At 41.6% G+C, this 25,004-nt stretch overlaps 1 protein-coding gene across 5 annotated transcripts; it reads left to right on the forward strand.

Moving 5' to 3' along the window:
- Positions 1 to 334: 334 nt before the first annotated feature.
- LOC125698187 (tropomodulin-3-like) lies at positions 335 to 23,421 on the forward strand. Of its 5 annotated transcripts, none has more exons than XM_048956193.1 (10): positions 335 to 430; positions 6,065 to 6,251; positions 7,507 to 7,663; positions 16,213 to 16,335; positions 16,941 to 17,030; positions 17,512 to 17,642; positions 18,819 to 18,926; positions 20,167 to 20,310; positions 20,647 to 20,791; positions 21,946 to 22,686. In XM_048956193.1, exons 2-10 carry the CDS (start codon positions 6,126 to 6,128, stop codon positions 21,999 to 22,001), a joined length of 1,080 nt encoding a protein of 359 aa, XP_048812150.1. In that variant the 5' UTR covers positions 335 to 430; positions 6,065 to 6,125; the 3' UTR covers positions 22,002 to 22,686. The 5 variants fall into 5 exon arrangements, with proteins under 5 accessions (XP_048812150.1, XP_048812154.1, XP_048812153.1 ...); XM_048956197.1 differs by lacking the exon at positions 21,946 to 22,686 and adding an exon at positions 22,731 to 23,421 and having other exon boundaries at positions 337 to 430; XM_048956196.1 differs by lacking the exon at positions 335 to 430 and adding an exon at positions 448 to 467.
- The last annotated feature ends 1,583 nt before the right edge of the window (positions 23,422 to 25,004 follow it).

Genomic DNA, 25,004 nt, shown 5'->3' on the forward strand with positions numbered 1-25,004 from the left:
CGCTCCTGCCACGCGCAGCAGAGCCGGTGCTTGGCAGCAGGAAGGGCCGCGCTGGGACCGCACCGGGTCACCTCAGCTCTGCGGCGCTTCCGCCGCGGTCAGGGTCCGCTCGGCGCCGTTTTGCATTGGCTGCAGTTCCCTCACCCTCGGCTAACTGAAAGTATGCCTCAGCCTTTGCGGAAGCCATCTTTCTGTTCATCCCTCTGAGCACGTTCCGCCGCCTAAGACGCACGCGCACCGGGCCGCCAGCTCGGGAACCGCCGGCCTTCAGAGACCGAAGCGCTCCCGCCGTGCCGCTCCCAGGCCCGGCCCGCGGCCGCACTACAGTTCCCGTCCCGCCCGGGGGCGGCGCGCAGGCGCGGGGCGGGGCGGCGCCGAGCGTCGCGGCTGGGAGGCGGCTGTGGGAGCTCAGCGGCCGCCGCCCGCCCGGGTGAGTGGGGAGCGGCCGGGACCGGGACGGAGCGGGGGTCGGTTGGGCCGTGCGGGCAGCGCCGGCGAAAGGGACGCGGGGCGGGGCGGGAGAGGGGCGAGCGGAGCGCTCCGCGCGCGGCCCAGGAACGGGAGCGGCCGGCGCGGCAGCAGCCCCGCTGCCCGCGGAGGGAGGGGGCCGGGCGGTCGGGGCGCGGGTCTGGCCCGCTGCCCTCTGCGGCCCCGAGCGCCGCTCCGTGCATCCCACCTCCGGCGTCGGCGGCCCGCGCCGCTCTCAGCCGCGCCCGCCCGCTCGCTCTCCTCGCGCCCCGGCCCGGCTGGGCGGCTCCCGCCGCTCCTCTCAGCCGGGCGGTCCCGGGGCGGCCGTTCGGAGGCCTGGGGGCGCCGCGCCGTGCGCCGCTCAGCCCGGTGCGCTGCGGGCTGCCCCGCTCGGCCGTGCCGTCCGCGAGCTGCGGGGCGGGAGCTCTGCCCGCGGGTCCGGTCAGCTCGCGTCTGTCAACTCGCCGCGCGTCTTCTGCGGCTTACGGAGCTCGTGTTAGCGGCACTCGGTGAGGAAGAACGCTTTTCCGGTGGCTGACGGAGGGGTGCTTGGTGTGGTGCTGACATGAGAGTCTTCCGGTAGTGAGCGCCGTGCTGCTGGGCTTTAAAGCGTTAAATACCATAGATGGGTGCAGAAAGCCAACCTCTGATGCTCGAGGTGAAAGGCAACAGGAAAACAAGCAATGTAACGTGCACGTGTAAATCCCTCTGTTGTTAAGCTGTAGGCTTGCACGTCTTGAAACTTTTTTTTAGTAGATACAAATGTATGAATGTTCCTTCAGACAGCTTGTATAGTTGATTTGTTTCCCTTTAATTGAAGGGTCGGTAGAAGTTTCTCTGAGAGTGAATGTCGTGTGTCAGTGCCTCTGGTGAAGAGAGTCCAGGGGTTGCCGAAAAGCTGCAGCGAGAGGCTCCTGCAGCGGTGGTGCTGCGCTGTGAGCAGGGATCGCCTGGAGCTGAGATTTCTTCTGGAGGAATGTCCATGATAGGTGATAGGTTTGGCCAGCATGCGGCATGTAACAGGCCTCTCTGGAATGCTTCCGAGGTGCTTATCCCTCCATTCTCCTGTCCCTGCCCTCTGTTTGGTTCTTATCGCAACGCCTGCCCTGCAGCCAGTTGGATGAGCAGGTCTGGCGGTGTTCTGCAGGTGGGCATGCTGCCACGGCATCACCTCTGCTCTGTGGTGAGCTGCTGGGCAGGCACCCCTGGTTCCCAGCTGCCAGCGCTGGTATTGCATAGGCCAACAAGGACATGGATCTGCTGCCCTGTAGTGGGTGACAGGTTTTCCCAAGGTGTGCAGGAGTAGGCTGCATTGAGTAGGCCCCTGTTAGCGAGCTTACAGCCTTAATTCCACACAGCTGTGGAACCGGACAGGAGTGCAGGACATAACCACAGATCTTGTGTGCATCCCAAGTGCCCCCTGAGGTGGAGCAGGACTGAACAGGAATGTAGATGGTCTCCCGTCTCCTTTGCTGTGGAAATATCTATCCCTCATTGTGCTTTCAGTTATTCAGCGCTGCTCTCTGCTCACCTCTGTCCCCATGTGGCTGTACTGACATGCGTGAACTTGAGAGGGCTCTTTGCTCCATATAGAACTGAGCAAATTGTGTGAGCAGAATGAAGCCTCAGGCTTGTTTATGTAGGAAAATAGCCCAGAACAGCTCTCCTTCACTTCCTGGAGGCAGAGCTGCAGGCACAGGCGAGATGCCACCTGCTGGCTCCGTGTCACCCAGCCAGGGGATGTCAGCTGCAGTGCCAGGTCCACCTGCCCTGTGCTGCGTGTGCATGGAGGGTTTGGGGATGTCTGAGAGCCTTCTGGTGTGGTGCTGCCTGGCCACAGTGTTCTCAGGTGTTGCAAACTGTCCTAAAGAGCTTGCTGGAGTGAGTTTAGTTAAAGTCATTTGTCTTCTTGGCTTGGTGCATAAAGGTAACTCAAGAGCAAAACATGTTCATCAGTAGTTAATGTGTAGTTTTGCCACAGTGGAAATTCCCCTGGGAAATGCCACCTGTGGCCACGCTGCTTCAGCAGGGGCGTGAGAGGAGGAGGATCTGAGGGAACAAGTGGGATTTTAGGCAGTTCTATAGACGTGTTGGCCAAAACTAGCTCACTTCATTGTTCCTGAAGTCTCTTCTGTTTTAAAATCTAAGTTACAGAAACCATTTACAGAGGACTTCAGCAGGGCTGGTGTCCTGTAGGTGAGATATTGCTACACTTACTCCTGCTGGGATCCCAAGAAATGATGTCCTTACATATAACAGAAGTTTGCAAAGAAAACTGGGGAGTGACTGTTTTTAAATTTGTTTGCTTTTAATATGCTTTTCGATAGAAGAGAACAAAAACATCTTAATTGTAGATTGAGTATATGGAAGTTGCTTGATAGCCTTTCAAGGGATGAGTCTGGTAGTTATAAAATGGCCTGAAATAAGGTAATTACTGTCTTCTCACTTCCTTAGTTGTTCATTGATTCATCAGAGTATCTTCCCTTCCAATATATCTTCTCTAATAGGCAGCGAGTTAAAACTTGCTTGATTGGAAGTGATGGATGTTCCTTATACGACTATCAGGTTGCTAGAATGAAGTGCTTACTCTACATGATAGTTATATGCCCTGCAGACATTCTGTGTATGTAATGTTTTTGTGGTAAAGCTGTAAGGATACTTAGCAAAAGAACAGCGCTGCTCGTCAAAAAGTGCCAAGTATTTGCAAAGCCCAAATTGCTGGTTATCGCTGGTTATTTTGCAGCAGGATGTGCCATTAATATTCCCAGTCCAAATAACTGCTCCTTCTAACAATCTGTAATTTTTTTTTTACATGAGTGTCTTTCTCAACTGTGCTGTTACCATGAATAATGGAAGGCAAGTGAGAATACCAGATGTGTTTGGTGGGAGGTGGAGGGGATGGTTTGATCAGATGATGACTTTGGCTGGCTTTCATGTCCTTTTTAGGCAATGAGAATTCTGACACCATGCTTTAAAACCTGATTTTTAGCATTTTATATATACGTATTGCAAATACTTTGACAGATATTAGAAAATGTGTCCAAAACACCTTGAATTTGCTAGGTCACAGGTGGTTCTCTTCCTGCTAAAGAGAAGCCTCTGTTATAAATTAACGTGGTTTTTTGCTATAATGCTTTTTTTCCTCTTTTTTTTTTTCTGTGTGTGTGTGTGAACGTTCCAGGATTTGAAGTGGACACTTTGATTATATTGTAAAGACAATAAGGAGCTATGGGTTATGACCCGGGCATTAATGAATTACAAAGGATGAGTCATTTTCCAATGTGAAAGATGTAAATCCAGTAAATAGAAGGTAATTAATTCTGAGTGATGGCATTTTGCAGCTATTTATAGAGAGGAAACACAGCCTGCCTGGATGCAATGTATGGTTGTGCAGTATTACTCTTGGTCAGAGTAAGGGGAGCATTACTGTACAGCATGCTAATTAGTGTGCTCCTTGTAATTACCAGTTGAAATTACACCTTTTAATATTTGGATGCAAATGGCCATGCAGAAATGGCAGCACGTTGATTGAGGACTTGGGCTGTGCAGCCTGGTCACAAACAATGCTGTGTAAGTGGCTGCAGGAAATGTTTTTCCCTTATGATAGTGTTTAATGCTTTAAATTGTGCAGCAGAGGAAAGCAGTAAGGCTCTAGGAATGAGAAGTTTGCATGCAGATTGTGTGGCATGTGCTGCAGCAGCAATCTAGTTGTTCTTCAGCTGTCGTGCAGCTCCAGAAGCAAACACCGTAGGGCTGTCAGATGTGGTGCAACAGCCAGGAGAGATGCTTCTCTGGTTACTTTTGCAAAGCATAGGTGTGCTGCTCTGTACTTCTGTAGCTGTTAAATTCTGTATCTGATGCTCTCAGCTCTGTGGCCTCTTGTGTAAGGCCCAAGCTCTCCCAGTGCCATTGGCTTTAGTTCCAGGCAAACCAGCCACCATTCTCTCGATGTAACAAGGTTGAGAATTCCTCCTGATTGCTGTTATTTTCAAGAGATCTTGTTCTGTGTTGGTAGCTCAGCCTTGGAGTTATCCTATCAATGTCAACACCATGGTTTATGAGCAAATTATAGTATGTATTAGCAATGTTTTTTGTTTTGTTTTGTTGAAAATAGCTGTAAATGTAAATAGCTTGGGTTGGTGGGAGCTGGAAATTTACCAGTCCTGTTAAAGCCAGATAGACTTTACAGGTAAAACAGCCTAACAGCCTGGGTGAACCTTTGTGTGCTCAGCTCTGTTCAGTGTCTCTGAATTAAAATATCCCAATGTCTGTGACATTGCCAGCATTCAGAGAGAGACCTTTCTGGGTGTAAACAAGTGAGGAGAAGGAATCCAGTAAGCCCGGTCCCTCGGTATAGCATAGCTATATGGCCCTTTTACTTAAGAGGTAATAACTTTGTTCATCTGCTTTTGAAGTACAGAGTAAGTCCAGGTTTGAATTAACGTAGTTATTATATGTGATGTGATCATCTGAACTGGAACTTGGGCTTCATAGAACAAACAGTGTTTACTGAATGCCTGTTTTATTTGCTTTGTATTTCTATAGAGCTGAGAAAGGAGTCAGATGCTCATTAACTAAGATGTATGGATTTTGCTTTAGCTCCCAAATGCATTAAGGATGCTGTTGTTCACAGGGAGTCATTCACGTTCCCCTTTTTGTGTGTGTGCCTGCACGTTCAACTCGAAGCATGAATTTTGCAGAGCAACAGCGGAATCCTGAAAGTTCTTGGAGAAAATAAGAGAAAAATAGCTTGTCTGCTTAAAGATCACTGTGATTAACTGTACATTTTGTTCCTAGTCAAATGCTCAAGCGTTTAGATCAAAGGTTGCCTGTGTTTTCTTAGGATGTAAGAAGTACTGCAGAAGGACCCAGATTTCTTCCAGATGTAATATAGGGAGCAATTACACAGCCTGTTATGTCCTTTCGCTGGTGGGACTGAGTGGACTGTTACACAGACATTGTGTTCCCTAAGCTTTGCATCAAGGTGCTTTAATTTTCATCTGACGGAACAGAAGGGTACTTCAGTTCCAGTGATATAATTAATAAACATCCTCTGCTTCCCCTGTAAGTAATAGGCAAGGATATGAGTCACTAATAACCAAATATCTTGTTTGTATTGACGTACTCCTTTACTGGCTTCAAACAGCAGCAGCAGCAGCAAGTATGAAACATCTTAGCTGCTCTCTTGACTGAGTATCTGTAAAAACTGGTGGCATTAAGCTGGACTTATTAATCGGAGTATAACTGTTGTCTCCTTCCACCCCACGTCCTGCCCTGCTCTTTGGGAAATACAGCTTTGGAGTTCTCAAGAGAATTAGGTACAGACGTGGATCTTAAAATATGTTTAGCTTGCTTCTGTGTTGTTGTTTTAGCTGTTGATGTGATGGGAGAAGAAGGCATTGCAGAGTGGGATTCTGCTCAGGGAAGAAGCAAGACTTCCAAGCCCTCTGTGTCTTTCATAGAGCAGCAGATCAATATGAATAAGGGATTAACAACTTCCCTTTCAGAAATGCATTTACAAGCTGAATATGCTTTTTAGTTGGGATATTTACCTTAATTATGGCTATTTATTTCAAAATCTTTTCTCCCTTTATAGATCTGGTTAAGAGTAAGACTCAGGTTCTGAAGCATTTGAGCAACTTGCTACTGCCCAAGTCATGACACTCCCATTTCGAAAAGACTTGGACAAGTACAAAGATCTTGATGAGGATGACATTCTCGGCAAGCTGTCAGAAGAAGAACTGAAACAGCTGGAAACAGTTTTGGATGATCTTGACCCTGAGGTAGGCATTAGCAGAGAGAAGTTATTGCTTTTCATTAGTTCATAAATTAGTGTGCAGAAACTTGAGGCTTTCTTTTACTTGAACTCAGCTTGTAGTTAGTATTGTCTTGGGTGGAATTTTTTCCTTATCTGTTAGCAGTCTTATTTACGGATACATATGTGTATATAATGTCCCAACAGGGTTGTTTCCTGTTTGCAATGTGAGTACAACCACAGTAGAGGAAAATATAATAGGGGTTTGTTAGGAGAAGCTGTGTGGGATTTATTTATACAGGAAAAGTGGCTCTTAAGTGATCTTGAAAGAATTTATTAGAAAGGCCTGTTAAACTTTCCTGTTTCCAATGCTGGATGGTAAACAGCTCTTTGCATACATTTCTATTTTGTTACTTCTACTGTTGGATGGGAGAGGGAAAGCACCAAACTCTTCCAAAGATTCCTCATCTTGTGTCTAGCAGCATGACTGTTCCCATTCTTGTACCTTGCTGAGTTTGCAAAGAGGGGGCAAGAATTTTCTCAACACCTGGACAGTTGTCAGCATGGGATGTTAAAGAATATTTTAGCCTTCTATTATGAAGAGCTGAGTGATGTCCTGTACAGGTCCTGCAGATAGAGTCTCAATCCAAGACCAGAGTTTCCACCTCCTGATTCTCTCTGTTCTTGTTTTTGTTAGCATAAACTTTCAACTTGATATTCAGGGATTGCTTAAGAATTTTATGATTATTTGTTTTGTTGTACAGAAAAGTATTCCTGATATTCTAATTTACTTTGGCTTATTGACATTTAAATAGAGGAGAACTGGCAAAAGGGATTGACTGCCTTTTTATGAGTCTGAATTTCTGTTTGCATATCCTTTTTTTCTTTAGCCAAAGTATGTTGATATAGCAAGAAAAAAAAAAAGCAAAACAGTGGAAAAAAAACAGCAACTTGAATCAGGCCAAAAGTAGAAATACTTGGTGTTGTTAACAGAGAGCAGCATGGACAGTTGTCTTAAGCACAGGGAAATTAGTGGTGGAGGAAGAGGGCTGCTTACTGATTGTCTAAAACTGAATAGCAGGAGTTTATTTGTTCTTCAGTTAAACAGTGCCTATTCTAGAGAAGAAATACTAAATATCTAGCAAGCTTTGTGCTAGGTGCTATTGTACATAAAGATGTTGGGCTTGAATGTTGAGCAAAAGGAGGAGAAAGAAGGAGAGGAATCTGAGCAGGTTCACTCAGACTTTTTAAGCTGTGTTTATTTGCTCCATTTTGTTTTGCAGAATGCGCTTCTGCCTGCAGGCTTCCGACAGAAGGACCAGACTGCTAAAAAGGCCTCGGGTCCTTTTGACAGGGAACGACTCCTTGCATTTTTGGAGAAGGAAGCTCTTGAGCACAAAGACAGGGAAGACTATGTGCCTTTTACAAAAGAAAAGAAAGGTAAGGACACCATTGCCTGTGTAGGTGGTTAGGAAATTTGTGAAGTGGGCTGGCCTGAGCTATTCTGAACCAAAGTTTAGTGGCAGCTGGACTGCTTTGTAACCTGCAGACTGCCTTTGTGCAGAGGCAGGGTGCTTCCTGTTCCAGCCTCATGTGGCACTGGGCCTGATGTACCATTTGCACATTTGCAGGAAAAAAATCAAATTCAAAAGATTTTACCAACAGTTGTCAAGTTCTGATGGGAGTGGCACGTTCCAAATGAGAGCTACCCCCAGATTTGTGTCAATAGTAACAAATACTGTTGTGCCTCTAGCTTATGGCCCGTGGTTCTGAGGACAGACAGTGATATTTGAAACAGAGCAGTACAGTGATGTGTCGTGGAAGATGCCCAGTAATGTCTGGCATTATTGGCCTACAGCATTTTTGAGCTAGTGGTGTAAGCAGTCATGTTGCATTTCTGGTATCGTTAGTGAAAGATTTTAATAAGATTGCATGGTTATTATTGGTTAATTATATACTTAACATTGCAAGAAGCCTTGAAATCTAGCTGTGGCTTATGATGTAAAAACTGTGGAAACACAGACCTGGTAGAATAGATGCATCATAAAAGCCTGGGATTCTAAATATTTTGGTTTCTAGGATTTTAGCTGTCACCAGTGTTTGTGTGCTGCTCCTGAGTCCTAGCTTGTCTGAAGGCTCCCCAGCACCATGGCAGGTCTGTTGCAGTAAGGATTTACAAAGCTGCCTTATAAAATGTGTTCTGACTGCTCAGATGAACAGGCTCCTCTCTTAAGAACTGTTCCTCTTTTCTTAAGGGTTTGCTACCAAACCCTGTAGTTCTGTGGATATCTGTTGTGAATCATTGCTTATTTGAGAATTGAGTCTTCATTCATTACTGAATTTGTATACATGATTGTACTTGTGCAGTAAATTCAGTGGTATTTTTTGTGGAGCTGTTTGCTTTTTGTCTGTCTGTGCTCATAGCTGTATTGTTCAACATCAATCTCTTTCCTGAAGGATTACAGAGGTTGTTACTTTATAGCACAGGGTGGTGACACACTGGAACAGGTTGCCCAAGGAGGCTGTGGATGCCCCATCCCTGGAGGCATTCAAGGCCAGGCTGGATGTGGCTCTGGGCAGCCTGGTCTGCTGGTTGGTGATCCTGCACGTAGCAGGGGGTTGAAACTAGATGATCATTGTGGTCCTTTTCAACCCAGGCCATTCTATGATTCTGTTGTATAGCTTAACACTTTTTTTTTTGTTGAAATAGAGCTGTGGCACTTGGTTGCTGATGGAGGAGTTTCCTGACTGTATCTGTGCAAGTACCCAAGTAAAGAATGATGCTGGGTAGCACTGGGTGCAGAGGGCAGAGGAAAGCACCTGTCATTTTGGTCCTCTCTGCGCTGCTGCCTCTGTGAGCAGTGCCTGTGCTCCTGTGTTTTCCTCCCCAGCCTGCTTCTTGCCTGGCAGATCTGCTGGTGTGTGCTGCAGACAGCGTAATTGTCTGATGGGAGAGTGCAGGTGTGTGACATTGCCTCTGGTGTTTGGCAATCCCTTTCAGCCCCTTCAGGACGAAGGGTGGCCAGAGAGGATTTCCTCTAATGAGCACTTTGTTGTTTTGCACATATGCTTCTTTTCCCATCAAGATGTACTAGTACTTCATTGCACTTGGTGGTTCTTTCATGCCTGCTTATGTATACATGCACACAGCAGAACTACTTGTTTTGGTTGATAAAATCTGTGAGAACTGCGTAGGAAAATAGAAGGGTCCGGCTGTACACATCTTGGTTAAGAAAACTCAAATGTCACTTCCTTTATGTAATAAAGTATTACTAAACAGCAGTCTGAATGTTGCAATATGACATGCAAATTTAGTTAATAACATTTCCCATATCTTTTGAAGAGGATTTATTATAGTAACTTCCTACTCTTTTTTTTTTAATACCATGAAGGAAGAAAATGACACTGAAAATGAAATGTAGCTTGCTTTCATCCAAACTGAAAAAATGTGTTCAGTGTGGAAATTCATGCCCCTGTTAAATGAGAGGCGAGAGGGAAGAAAGGGAAGAAGGCTGACTGCACTGCAGAGTAGGTGAGGGATAATCTTTTCCGCTCTTGAAAATTCTGTAGTTCAGTTGTGACTTGCTGCTGTGCTCATGTCAGGTTTGTGCAGAAACAGCAATCCTGTATCACTTAATCTGTTAAATATGGAGATCGTGATTTCTCATCAAGATGTGAAAACTGGAAAAGGAGTAGAGTGAAACTTGATTAGAACTCTCTATGGATTAAAACAAACAAACAAACAAACAAAAACCAACAATCCTCATTTAATTTTAAGAGGAGGGAAAAAAAAAGGGCTGGCTGATAACTATTCTGTTTGACTAGATAAAAGCAGCTAGCAAGTCATGGAATGGGGCGGATGGAGCATTTTGCTTGGTTATGCTGCTAATTCAGAAGAAGAAAATTAACAACTCTAATCTTGAGATCTAAAGGATCTCAGGGAGTTGTAGCTATTTTCTTGGTGCCATTTTTGTAAGTCAGGGTTCACTATTGTAATTGTGTATACCTGGATGCTCCCACTGGTCTCATTTAGTCTAATTACCCCTTCCATGGAGTAAGAAAGGAGGAATCTATCCTCCTTTCTCTGTCAGTAGAACCAATGTCCATCATGGTGACTGCACTTGCAGGTTTATCAGAGCTGCTCACCCTGGGTGTTACCACCCTTGGTGACCTTGTTTCCCTACTGCTGTGCAAATGAAAATCTTCTCTTCCAGTTGTCCTAATTCATTCTGAGTTAACATATTGTTAAAGCAGTGTTGATCTTTTTCACTGCTAGGTGCTGTAAATTCTCCCGATTTTAACTATTCTTTTTTTTTGCTGTGCTGTGAGATGTGGAAGATGCAAAATCACATACAGTACCCTGATATAGTGAGATGAACAGTGCTAAATGAATGTGACACTTAACAATCCCTAAATTGTTATATTTTATTTTTTTCAGTTCCTGGCTTGGTTTCTAGATGCATCCTTTAAAACATACTTTGTTTTTAAACAAGATGTAATGACTTCAGTCACATTCCATTCCAATTAAGTGTTGAACCATACAGTGAACCATTGTTGCCTGACAAATAATTCAGGCAAGAGATTCATGAAACCAGTGGGGTAATAATTTAAACAGAACTAGCTTTGTCTCAGTATGTGTCCATGAACATGCCAGAAGGATTTCCCAAGGCATGCTGCAGTGAGCAGGATGCCCCATCCCAACAGAGGAGGGAGGCTTCAGCTCTGGGCACTGGTGCCCTGTCCATGCTTTCCTCTCTGCTCACCCGGGTTCCATGTTTCTATAGACAGCAAAATGTGAGAATTATTGCAATTGATATGAAGCAGAAGCGTATCTGACATTTGTAATATACTTTCAGCTGTGCAGTGTAAGGCATTAGCAAAGTATTAAATAAATCAAGCTTTGTACTTCTAGGCTTTGCCCTCTTCTCATCGCATTTTTCTCTTCCAGCTTTCCCCCAGCGTTCCTGCCAGGCTGTATTTGTTCTGCATAGGTTTGCTTTTTGTGTGACTTCAGCTTTTTTTTTCCCTCTGCTCTATTGCCCAGAAATCATTGTTAGGTTGACACTCTCACATGGTGAGAGCTATTTTGGCGCTGACCTGCCTGGCTGATTTGTGCTGCTCAGTCATATTTGAATTTGGGGTGCTGCTTCCCCCATTTGCCTTTCAATCTCTAGTCTTTAAAGGAAATGTGTCACATGTTGTGAAATGAAGTTAATATCTTGTAGGAGCTTTGAAGAAACAACTTGTCGAATTGATGTTCACCATACGAGTGAACAAAATAGCATGTGATATACCAGCCTTAATGCATGACAGTGTTCTAATTCACAGCCACGTGCTCTGTAGACAAATAATGGATAACAGTGCTGTTTCCTCAGTAAGGCACCAAGGAACACAGCTCTTCTAAGCTGAGTTACAAAAAGATTAGTGTTTACTTAGACTTGTAAGCAAGTTGATGAACATGAGGCTATTGTGTGGTAAGACCTGGTGATTGAGTTGTGGATTGTAACAACCTCTGTACCAGTGAATGTTTAGTGAATGCAAAGTACATAGGATACACAGTTAGATGTTGTGCACCCATCTTCATGAAGTCACTGATGACAGGATGTTTCCTCAGGTGGCGCTTGGTTCCTTTTCCTCATCAGAGGGCTGCAAAACTGATGTGGGGCTTTGTTCTGGCCTGCTGCTCATGGTCAATGGGTGCCTCCTGGGCTGTGGGATGTGGGGGGCTTGTGCTGGCTACGGTGAGTTCATGGCTGTGCTGAGCACTCCTGAACACTCTGCAAGGCCTTCCATCCCACCTTGGGTATGTGTGCAGTGTCTCATGTGCTTCAACACACACCGTTCTGCTCTCCTGCTGTTAGTGGGATGTGCTGCTGTGTAATTGGAACTGCAAGTTCATTCTGTTGTAAAGAAAGGCTTGACTTAATCCCAAGATGTGGATCGTTTAAGGTGTTAGCTAAAGCCATAAAACACCTGAATATTTAATAATTACAGAGATCATATGGACATGTCTGAAATTTGCCTTTTTGTGCTGTGTTGTTTAATTTTTGTGGTGTCCTTGTTGGCTGAAGAGCAAGGAGGACGCCGTGTTTCTTTGTGCTATTTGGAAATGTTCCACCTGAAAACCAAGGAAGCTGCTCATCGTATACACTGTGCAGATGTGTATTATAAAACAAAGCAAAACAAAAAAAGGCAGGGGAGGGGATGGGGGAAGGAAATCTCCAGGCTGCCTTGGCAGCAGGCTTCGAGTTAGATCATCGTCCCCAGAGGTGCAGAGGTCTTTTTATTTTTGAAGTATTTGCTGATTGCTAGAAGCTGGGAAGGACTTGCTCTCATGTACATGCTGTGAATCTCTGAACTCTGGGCTAGGGCGAGTGAATGAGAGATTGTATACACAAGGGTGTGACCTGGTTTATAACAAAAACTGTTCCTGACCCAGTTCGTGTGCCTGGAGTTGGCTGTAATTTGTACTTCTGGAAGGGAGCGGCTTTTAACATTTTGGCTTTCAGAGAAACTTTTTTTTTTAAGGTTGTCCCAAGAGCCAGGAATGTATGGGTAAATTTAGTCTTATTTTTTCAGGATGCAAATGCTTAGAATCTAAAGGTCCTAACCTGTGAACTTAAGAATTAAGTTAATGTCAGAAGTAGTTCTCCTTTGTTGTGGGTGCTGTGTGATGAGCTAGACAGGGAAGTGAGCTAGGTTAAAGTGAAGTTGGTTTTAGAAACCATAGCATTTAGGAAGTTGCTTTTCATTGAGCTTCTCCCACCCCCTGTCTGCTGCACCACTGCATGTGGTGGGGAATAAGAATCAGTAGCTGAATGGATTTCAGAAGGCAAAAAGGACTGTGAAACTTCTCTGGTTTGGACTGTTCAGTGGCAGGGCGGAGTGTCAGTGGAACTGAAACATAACTATGGATCTGCAGATAAAAGGCTGTGTTCCTTCCTGGGTTTCTTCCTGAAAGAAACAGAGCAGAAGGTTTAGTCAAGAGCTGATGTTAAGGCTGGGGGAGATCCCACAAGGCTGCCAAAGCACCTACTCTTCAGGTGCTTACGCTGCGCTGCAAGGCGTGTGTTGAAAGCAGAAATTTTGAAAACTTGAGAATCTTCAATTTTAATATACTGGAAATAATCACAAGAGGTATCTCCAGGAGCAGAAAATGTCATTCAGTGCTTTTTGCAAAGTCATAGGAAGTCTCGGGTTGGAAAAATGTTCTACAAAATGCTTTCTTAGAATGCTGTATGGACACTTGTTGCTACAAGTCTGTACCTGGTATTTTTGACAAGTCTTCTTAGGCACTGGAATGGGCTGCCCAGGGAGGTGGTGGAGTCACCGACCCTGGAGGTGTCCAAGGAACGTTTGGACGTTGTGTTGAGGGACATGGTTTAGTGAGAGCTGTTGGTGAAGGGTGGATGGTTGGACTGGGTGATCCTGTGGGTCTTTTCCAACCTTGGTGATTCTATGATTCATGCATTTTCTCATCTGGAAAGCAAATGAGAAATTTTAACAGCAAAATTTGTAGGATTGGTCATCTCAGAATAGACAGAATTTCATTTTAATTCTTGTAAGATTTTTCTTTTTTTTTTAATTCTTTTTTTTACAAGCCTAGGTTTTTATTTTTGTACAAAACTGGTTATTAAATTACACAACTGAGAGGGCCAAGAATTCTTCACATGCTCTGGAGGTTTTTGTATTTCTAAACAGAATTCGCATGGAGTTCACAGAAGAAGCCAGCTTACTATGGAGAAAAGCATGAGATGCACTGATGCTGCAAGGCAGGTGGTGTGATGGAGGCTCAGGCGCTCAGTCTCACCATTTGCCTTTCTTCCTCCTCATGCTCTGCCAGCCTCACTTTTTTGCTATTCCGTGTTACTGAGGAAAAAACAACACAAATGCAGATGATGAAAGGCTTTAGGCTGTGTGCGTGCTGTTCAAAGTGCTTCAGAGGTTGATGGAAGCCTTGTCACATGTTCTCTTATCTCTTTTAAAAATTCCAGTTTAAGTTGAAGATTATTCCTGTCCTGGAAGGTGATACTGATATACTGAAATGGGAGTAGAAGATGTACTGTGTCAGGTGTATCAGAGTAGTCCAATGCACTTATTGCTCACACCTGCCATTTATGAAGGTTCTCTATTTATCTTGGATTGCCACAAGCTTCCTTTAGCACTCTCCATCAAAACTGAGCTGTGGCAATGTATGTCAGCTGCTTTCAGCTCCTGTTTGTAGTCAGAACAGTTATATAAGGTGATTTATTTTTTGCTTCTAAACTTACAGCTTTCCAAAGTGATAGCAACCCAGGAACAACAATATTGTGTTGCTAGCAACAAGTCTTTGTCATCAGACTGTTGTGAAGAGTTCAAATTGTGTTCTATGCTAGTGGTGATGCTGAAGTTCCTTTAAAAAGAAAATGAACCACAAACAATTGTAATCTAGGGTGGGGATGTGGAGAGAGAGGAAAGGTGGATGGGTGATAAGGTGTCAGCGTTTGTCTCCAGAAATGATGAAACCAAAGCACTAATTTGTCAGAATTTCCCCAGAATGTAAATTGGAAGATTCCTTTACAGCATCTTGTCACTGGGAGGCATTTAGAAACGCTAAAGTTAGTTTTAGTCCAAACATGTAACAAGATACACTTGTGTATGTACAAAGAGCAAAATAGTCTGCTCCTGGCTCCTGCCCAGCTGGCCTGCTGCTGGGTGGGGGATGAGCTGGTGCGCTCCGTGGGAGGCGTGGAAAGGCCTTACTGTGAGTATGGAAGGGTGGGTTCCTGAGTCAACTGAGAATCTTGGATTATGGACACCACCTTCCACCCCCAGGAGCAGTTAAGTGCTGCTGGAAGCTGTGACCCTCAGCTCTGGCTTCTGGTGGCCCAGGCAGGGAGGCTGAACACTAGTGAACATGCCCAGCTGGTGACAGCCAAGGTGGATCATGCTTGTCTTTAATCAGATGCAGTTGTAGATCAAAGCTATTAGACCAGTATGCATCTGGTAAATATACTGACTTTTCTTGGTCTTTAACAGTACGCAAAAATTTTGAATAGCTATTAAGATCAAAGTTTTCTAGTTGTGGAAAGCACCCATTGAATGTATCAGTTCCATTTACAGAATAGTTATTAGAATAACTTGGTTTTCTGATTTTTTATTTTATTTATTTATTTATTTTTGCCCTAGCTTTTTGACCAAAGATGTGTGCAGGAATTATGCTACCTACTTACACCTCCATTTGTAATGCATTTACCCTAAAACCAGTTTTCCCTTTTCCTGTCTGTAGTGGCTGAAAGGTGGGTGTGACGCACTTGTCACTGCTCCTTTTTCTCACTGAATCTTCTGTGACCTTCCTTGTTTCTAAGCATCATTTTTGAAAATTGTCTTTGGCAGTGTGTGCCAGAGATAAATTATCATGTTTTCTGCTGTTCTCAAACCATTCTTTTCTTAAGCATCTCAGGCGTTTCATTTTTTTTAAATTCAAGATTAAGTTGACATCTGAAACCAGAAATACGGTATATGATGTAAAACTGCAGTGAATATTCAGTTCTGGGATTTAAGATGATGCTTAGTGAACTTATTTCTCAGAAATACTCAAATTGCAGCTCTGCCTGGATCCCTTTTTCATTTCATGCATTTCAGTGTATCTGTCCTTGTTTTCCAGTAATACTGAATTTTATTTGCAGGCACTTTATTTAAAAATATGTTGTTTAAAATGTTTGATGCAGACTTATATTCTACCCCGATACTCAGAAGAAACAAGTAAGATTGGAGTCCTTATACAGGCTCCTGAAAAGCTGGGATCTTGGATAATGTTATGTTCCTGTTTTTGCCCTTTTCTCATCTCTGACTTTCAAGAGCAAATAGAAGAGATCTCATTCCTTTGTTGCCCATACTGCCTTAGGATTTCTGAAACGTTGTATGCATCCCTTATGAACAGAGAAGTTTAAAGATAAGCAGCTACGTAATGCAAAGTAATATAACACCTTTCACTTTCTTTACTCCAGGGAAAATATTTATCCCGAAGCAGAAGCCTGCCCAGTCTTATGCAGAAGAAAAAATTGCTCTTGATCCAGAACTGGAGGAAGCCTTGACAAGTGCCACAGACACAGAGCTATGTGACCTCGCAGGTTAGTGCTGTGGGTCCCTTTGTTCTGAAAGTACAGCTGGGCTGCATGTTTAGAAAATAGAGATGTACAATTAATGTTAGAGGGTATTTGTTGTCTGAAGTGTAGTAGAAACTACCACGTAGGTAAAATTAAATGCTAGTCTGTTTGCAGCATATCGTCTTTGTTGGTCTGTGCTAATATATAGGCATGTTTTGGCTTAAGATTCCAGATTTTAAAACTCAGACTCTTTCATTTCATTCCTCAAGCTGGCTGCTTTTTGTTTAGTGTTCATCACTGCTTTTCCATACATATGTGTTGGTATGTGCTTATATTCCTAAAGCTGCAGTCAAGAATGTTTGGCTGAACTGCGCTTTTAACTATGATGCCTGAACCTGGTGAGGTTGAAACTTTCTAAGACATGAAAGCTGACTAAAAAGTTTTTTCTGTTACATTAAAAGTTCTTCTACTTTTCTTTAAATTAAGAGATTCAGTGGGTTATTGTACTGGTGATCTGGTGTTTGATGGACTTCAGTTATTATTATTTAAAGGAGCTCTGCCCCTAAGCTGAATTAGCCATGGACACTAAAATTGTTCTTCGCTTTTTTTTTTCTTCCCCCTTTTAACAGCTATACTGGGAATGTCCAACCTGATAACAAACAATCAGTTCTGTGATATTGTAGGAAGCAGTAATGGGGTTGGCAAAGACAGCTTTTCAAGTAAGTATTTACACAAGTGCTAAATAAACGCGTTATTAGCATTTTTAATAGGACGTTACATTGTAAATTGATAAGGTACATGCTTGTAATGTTTCCAGTTGAGTTCTGGCGAGAGTGGAATTACCTATTTACACTTAAAACTGTTCTGTAGTTAATTCACTTCTTGGAGAGATAGAAGCGGGCGCAGAAATACGTTTGTGTGCCTTTGCTTTTAGGTTTAACGTGTGTGTTTGTTATTCAATCCTTTGTGCTTTCTGGAGAAAAGCTCATGGTCAAGAAAAGGAGAAAGGCTGCAAGAACATTGGAGGAGGGCTGAACTTTATAAAAATACAGTCAGAGATGATGGTATACTTCTTGGGTGAGGAAGAGATGTGAAGACTGAGGAAATGATCTTTAAATACAGCAAACGTTTTGTATATTTATCACACGTACAGTGAATGTATGCAACTGTTGGATTACGATTGTATCCCTTACTTTTCAGATATAGTAAAAGGTGAAAAAATGTTACCTGTTTTTGATGAACCACCAAATCCCACAAATGTGGAGGAGACTCTGCAAAGGATTAAAGATAACGATTCCCGTCTTGTTGAAGTTAATCTAAACAACATCAAGGTAATTATCTGAATTATGCAGTAGATATGCTGCCTTTTTTTGGCAGAAGACACTTAAAGCTGTGCAGCACTATGAGTGGGTACAATGGCCTTATTTTAAGTATAGAAGCCTTCCTGCAAAATGTTGCAGTTTCTGGCCTGAAATAAAGCAGTAAGCCGTCTTGGTATCTTTTACGAAACACATTCTCTAAAAGTCTCAGATTTTCTTACTACCAAACCAGGTTTCAGTTGCTGCCAAGCTGGTGACAGTTCCAGCAGTTCAGCATCATGGAGTTAACTGCTTTGAATCCTTTGTGCTTTGTGAATTAGTGTGCTCTCAATTACTGCTACTGCAAACAAAATGGTATTTGTACCTAATGTTCTTCTGATTCTTGTACAGAAGAGCTGTCAGCAATTATCAGCTCTTAAGAATTGTCCTTCAACGTGACTGAACATTTTTGTATATATATACCCGTAAGAAAACAGAACTATAACACAACTGACTTGCTGCAACCAGCTGCCTGTCACTGCTTTCTGCACTGTCTCACTGGCAGCCTAGACTATTTGCTGTTCTGACTGCAGGCAGTAAAAGAAACGCATTATTTAAGAACACTGCACAACAATGAAGTACTAGCCAGAGTATTTAAGAAGGTAACAGAACAAAACTGCTATTACAATAAGCCAAGAGACTTGTGACTGTAATTAATTATCTAAAATTATTGCTTTTAGAGTTGCTTGGTACTACTTTGTGAAAATCGTCAAACTGTGAATTGGTGACTTCTGAGATTATTTTTAACGTAACAAAGAGGATGGAATTCTGTTGCTTTAGAGCTCCTAAGTGGTTTCCTGTGTGTGAGAGATTAGTATGGTAGTGATAGGAAGAAGAACATTGAATTCATGTAAGCTCAGTAACATTTTCACAACAGCTAAATATCTTTAACCATTCTATTGTGGCATTGGTATTAGTTAGATAAAGGTGAGTTTAATTTATAGAATTACCAACTCAGAACCACTGCACCATGCATGTGGCTCTGCTGCACATCTAAGCCTGTACTGTGAGACTGCTGGAGATCAGCGATGGTTAATAGTATGGTGTGCTGTGCTGTGAAGAGAATAAGGCAATGGAAGAATTTGGGGGTGGAGAGTGGGGGTTAAACTTATGCATCTCAAGAGACTGAAATGCTATTTTTATTTCAAGAACATACCAATTCCAACGCTGAAAGAATTTGCAAAAGCTCTAGAAACCAACACACATGTGAAGAATTTTAGCCTTGCAGCCACCCGAAGTAATGATCCTGTTGCTGTTGTAAGTATTGTGCAGATGTGCTTTGGGGGATACAAGGGAAGTTTGGATGGAAAGATGGCAGTAAGGGATAGAGTAGAATCCTGTCTGTATGTGTGTGCATACATGTATGAGTTTTAACATGAAAATGATTAATTTCTTTCACCCTGTGTTGTGTGTTTACTTTGGCAAACCTTTGCTATATCAAAGTTGGTAAACAATTACTTGATGACTATACAGCAATGTGTCAGATGATGAGATGAGTGGGGATTTCACTTTGCTAACCTCCTTCCTGTTTTTCTTTCTTTCCTAGTTGTTTAATTAATAATGTGCATGCTGTGAGTTAGGAGTATCTTCAAAATTAACTTCAAAGGAAATACATTTGGGGCTGAAAGTGCTCATTGCATTTTTCAACTAAGTTGAGTTTTGGTTGAACAGAATTGTAAAATACCCATTTCTCTGATCTTGCAACCAAAGATGGGCTCAATGCATTGGCAATGAAAGTATTTAGTCTGAGAAATTGAAACCAAAGTCTTTATCATTTGGCCCTGATTTTCTGTACTGAATCAAAAGTAGTTCCTTATTTATTTGCACATAAAGAAGTAAGAAAATAGCACTGGGACAATCCTTTGCACTTGTTTTAGCTTCAGTTGTTTAGAGCATTCAGTTAAGTGAATAAATAAACATTTGAAGGCTTTGTCCTGGGTGATTTAAAAAGTTCCTTTTCAATAGAACAGAAACATTTGTATTAAGAAGGTAGAGGATTGATTTTGGGGTCTGGTGCTTTTTTGTTTTATGTGTTTTTTTGTTCTTGCTTCCTACCAAATCTGTAGATACAAGCATTTTGAAAGTTGGATCTCCTGTTTACAAATTAACCATATCTAATTCTCCTTTCAGTTGGCTTAACCCCCTTTCTTTGAGCCTTTCTTACAGCTTGCACTACTCATTATGTGCTGTGAAAGCTTACAAAATGGAATTAGTCCAATATGCTAATTTCAGACAATTTATATTCTGCGTAGCTTTTTAGTTTGTAACAAGGGTAAAACAGGCCTTTTCTTGATTAAGTACTATTAAAAAGAGAATGTAGATGATTCCTGGTTGAAGACTCTCTTCAGTCTCAAGAGGTGAATACTTGCAAAGTTACACTATGCATCTGTGAACACGTTGCTCCTGTTGAGCTAGTTGGTGGAAGCGGTCACTGCTCTGTCCTGTGACGTACTGTAGCACAGTTCAAAAGTTTAATGGTACTTTCTTGCATTCAAAGGCTCTTGCAGATATGCTGAGAGTAAACACAAAATTAAAAAGTTTAAACATAGAATCAAACTTCATCACCGGAGTTGGAATTTTGGCACTGGTCGATGCACTGAAAGACAATGAAACACTGACAGAGATCAAAATTGATAATCAGGTAAGTGAGACTATGGTAGCATAATTAAAATCAGTGCTTACATGCTCTCTGTCCTTGTTGACTGAGTACTTCTAGGCTTCTTGTGATAACCTTTTAAAAATATTTTAAATATCTTATGCCATGTGTGTTTAAGATATTCATAGGCATCCATTTCAAGAAGCACTTCTGTGCTTCTTTGTGCTTTAAAATGCACAAAGATATGATAATGAGCTTGTGCCTTTTAGATTAATTAAAAGAAAAAAGGTATTTATTGACTAATATGATGAAGGTATCCTGATCTCTCTTTTATGACTGCTCCTAAGCTCTGCTGTCTTTGTGTATTTTTCATTTAAATAGAGGCAGCAGCTGGGTACTCTTGCAGAAGTAGAAATTGCCAAGATGCTTGAAGAAAACACCAAGATCCTTAAATTTGGATACCATTTCACACAACAGGGACCTCGAGCCAGGGCAGCTGCTGCTATCACAAAAAACAATGACTTGGGTAAGACCTGTCAGTCGAGAGTAACTCTTAAAACTTGTGCTGCACATTCATTTAAAGTTGTTTGTTTTTCCAGGTTTTCCTTTGATATAACCAGGAAGGGAAAAAAATTGTCAATCAGTTTCAGGTTTCTCCTGTGCTTTTACTCTTATTCTTCTGTTGCTACTTGCTGTTCCCTGTTTATGTTGTTGCAAGATGTCCAGATGCATGAGTTCAGGATTTTTAGCATAGTCCAGAAACAGGAAGAACGTTCATATTCCAGATGTGTTGCGGCAAGGGAAGAAAAATAATAGCTTTGATTATGTGGTTTTACTCAGGTAAGACTAATGGCCTTTTTAAAGACTGTATTTGAATTTATTAGTGTGAGATGCCCTCCTCCGTGCTAGTACACCCAGTCTCATTTGGAATGCTTGAGCAGGGAGGGGTGAACGCACTGTCAGAAGTTGGCATAGTCACCTCTTCCCTTACAGCTCCATTAATGCCCTGGTGCCTTCCCTCCCTCTCTTAAATGTAGATGGTAGCAGTGGTGTCTTTATTTGCTGCATTTAGTTTTGTTGTTTGGAGCTCACATTAGAACTCTAACTAAACAAAACAACAGAAAATTGGTTGATAGTATAGCATGTGAATGGAAATCTCTTATTAACAGTGTCAAATACGGGGAGGTTTCAGCTATGACAAGTTAAAAGGAGGTCAATATGTTCAAATAGAATTGCATTTTAAAATTCCGTTTCATTAAACTTTGCTGGGTTGGATGCTTTGTGATGCAGTAAGGATTACACAGCCCTTTGGTGTGAAAATGAGCCAGGCTGTTCAGTAGCAGTAGTAGGAATTCAGGAAGAGATCTAATAACAGGGAACGCTTCTAGGAAGCCAGAGTTTGGTTTCTTGATCTGCTTCCCTTATAGTAAAGTTTAAAGTGGAGGCTAAGATCTCTGAAAGAAAGAGAGGAAGAGCAACAGGTAGAATAGAGACAGAAGAAAGGCATTTAAACACACATAAGTGTTTCTCAAAATTAATTCCAAACCAATTTTTTTTCTTGTCACTCCGTATGTCTCTGTCCTTTAAGGCTTCTCTGTCGGCTAGTTCTCATTTTAGTGTTTAACTGCTGGAAATCTATGTTTCTATTGATATCTTGCCTGTTTTTCCTTGCTTTCTTAGTCTGGAGTATCCGAGTAAAAATTTCTGCAAATACCTTTTCACCTCTCCAGCCATGAAGCTACAGAGACAGGTTACTCTAAATGCCCACTTGGGTGTCAAGCACTGAAAACCGAGATGCTCAGCCTTTCAGTTGTCTTTGTATGTGACTTCTTTATATTGAAAATAAAAGTCTGCACCTTTCTCCTTTGTCTACACTGTGCTGTCCTACTTCCCCTTCCTTCTTTGTCTGTAACCACGTGAATATTGCCTTTAACTGCATGACTGGAGAATTTGAAGGCATTCAGTGAATCCTGCGTAAAGCCAGAGCAGCATGTGAGCGTTGGTGGTTTTATTCATGGATCTTTGTTGCTTTTGCATTTTACGGCAACTGAATATTTTTATTAATGAATGGAATGCTGTAGGCTATTGAGCATAACATCTCAAAGGGTTTTTTAATTTAGTTTTGTTTGAGTGTGTACAAATTTGAACGTGTGTAAAGCTTATTGGGTATTCTTGAAAGTTTTACATTGTTTCTTTCAAAGCCAAGCAAACTATGGCAATAAAAACAAAGACTAACTTGTTAAATCTGCTTACTTAAAGTAAAAGATTGTTTCCTATATGGTTCTCATAGGAAATATTTGAATCTGTTCTTGTGTAATGGTGGCTAATATTAAATGTTGATTACTTTAGATTACTGCATGAGCCTTTGTACAGCAAAGTAGGGAGCCATACTACATACCAATGGTGCAGAAATATGTAGGACAGTAACAATAATATTTTAAAATACATCTTCTATTTTGTTACAGTTCGCAAGAGAAGGGTTGAAGGAGACAGCCAGTAGATCTTGCTAGAACTGTGTGAAGATTTCAAGGGTCTTCAAAGCACGCTCCTCACGGTGGGCTTTGGCAATCTTGGACTGCATTTACCTGGGTTAGAAGGGAAAAGACTGGAAACCCCATTCCTTTTAAAGCAAAGCTATATTAATAATCTGCTGGTATGCATCACATTTTTCATAACCACACCAATCCATGTACAGATCCAGTTTTTGATTGTTTTTGTTTTTTTTTAAAGAACTTTTTTGTATTTTAAGATCTTGGCTGTGCTTTCTACTAAAAATGTAATCGCAAATCAATTGTATAATTGTCTGTAGTCAAAGAATGGGACATTGAGGATCACTGGGCATGTAATGACCCAACTGAAACGTTAGAAAATCTAGGGGTGCTCATTTACATGAAGGGGTATGTATGTTCTTCAGAACAATGCTTTAGTGATGGATTCTTCACACAATAGTTGGACTCATTGTTTAGAGCTGTTCATCCTTGTTCATATGCACTGAAGGGAAGTCTTTCACAATTGTCTTATTGTATTTTTTTGTTGTTTTGATTTGTTCTTGATACTGTGATTAAGTGTAAACATCCCTTAAAAACAGGCAAAAATAAATTGACTTTTCTTCCAAGAGATTTGAGGGACTAATGAAAAAAAAAAAAAAAGTGGGAGCCTTGCAAAAAAAAGAAAAAGTAAAAGCCATGCAAAGTGGGTTTTTTCTTACTATGCTTAAGTCCTAAAAGTCTTTTAAAATGTCCCAGAATTATAACTTGCTCTGTGTCTAAACTGGACACTTTAAGACTATCATGTGCTCATCAGCATTTAGTTTATAGCTTTTGTTTAAAAATTCTTATCTACATGCATAACTAATATGAATTTCTCTAGAAGTAGTGGACAAGCTTTTTTAAATTTGCCTAATTTTGTTCAGGAGAAACAACCTTAATTATACAAATCAGTGTCCTAAGTTTCTGGCAAACAGAAAATCCTTCTTTACAAGCTATTGAATTAAATTGTTAGTGCTTCATATAAATGTGTAAGTTTTCATGAAACAACGAAGTAACACTTTCTGGAAAGGCTTGATGTTTGAAACACTACGACTTGAGAAATTAACTAATGTGTAGTGTCAAATGTGCATAGTACAGTACTTATTCCAAGCTGTGTATCTATGCCAACTAATAAGGACACAAGAATCACTTAAATTTCTGTACATAATCAAAGTATGCATCTTGGAAATAATGCAAATCTAGGGGCTTTTTGCTGTGGGCCTGTTTGGACTGTACCATACTGAGCTTACTTAATGTTGTCATGAGACCATAAAATAACAAAATACTCTGAAGGACAGCTCAAATATATTTGTGAGAGCTCAACTGACAACCATTTTCATCAGAAGATCATCATATGGTGAGCTTTTTATATAGAGGAAATGTATAGGACTGAAACTTTTTTTGCATCACGTTGTAAGTACTATAAAAATTAATAGAGCAATCCTCTGACACTGTGCCTGTGTTGTAATTTCCTGCAAATGATGTCTTGGATTTCAGACAGACTTTATTCTGCAGGTGGCTTCTAATTTTACTGCAACTGTACAGCACATTCAAAACTATGGTGCCTTCAATGAAGATATATTTAACTGGTTTATAACTATGGAAGAACATATTTTTCCTGTTTCAAAATTGGCCTTTTATTGACTAATTACAAATAAATGTGTGCTCTGAAAAGCTGTTGGAATCAATTCTATTAAAACCAAAGACTTTACAGAGTGTAAGTTTGAGGCAACCAGCAGTAATCTGACTAGCAATAAAAAAAGGCTACTTTTGGTTTTGGCTTTTATGAATTGTCAGGAGCTTCCCAGATGGTAAATTTGAAGTGCTGACATAGTATGGAGAAACTCACAAGTTAAGTGGTTTTGGTTTTGTTTTTTTTCACGGATAGGAGCGATGTATAAACATGGTCAAAGCCTGTAATGTGCTCAGTTGCCTAAAACTTCTCATTTGCCAAGCACCATAATAATTTTGTGTCAAAAAATAGTCTGTAATGTTTTCCTTCTTTTCTTGAAGGGCTGCATGTTCATGAAATCTGTTCACGTGTTGTGATTCTGTGACTATTTATTTTGTACTATCAAACAGGACTATGCACTTATGTCCTACTTGAAGATGAAGGAGAAAAATGAATGGCTGGATTATGGAAATTATAGCTGAAATCTCTTCTTTATTACTTCATAGAATCAAGTTTAGCTGCTTCATGGTTAATGTTCC

The sequence above is a fragment of the Lagopus muta genome, chromosome 10, assembly GCF_023343835.1.
Source record: "Lagopus muta isolate bLagMut1 chromosome 10, bLagMut1 primary, whole genome shotgun sequence".
NCBI lineage: Eukaryota > Metazoa > Chordata > Aves > Galliformes > Phasianidae > Lagopus > Lagopus muta.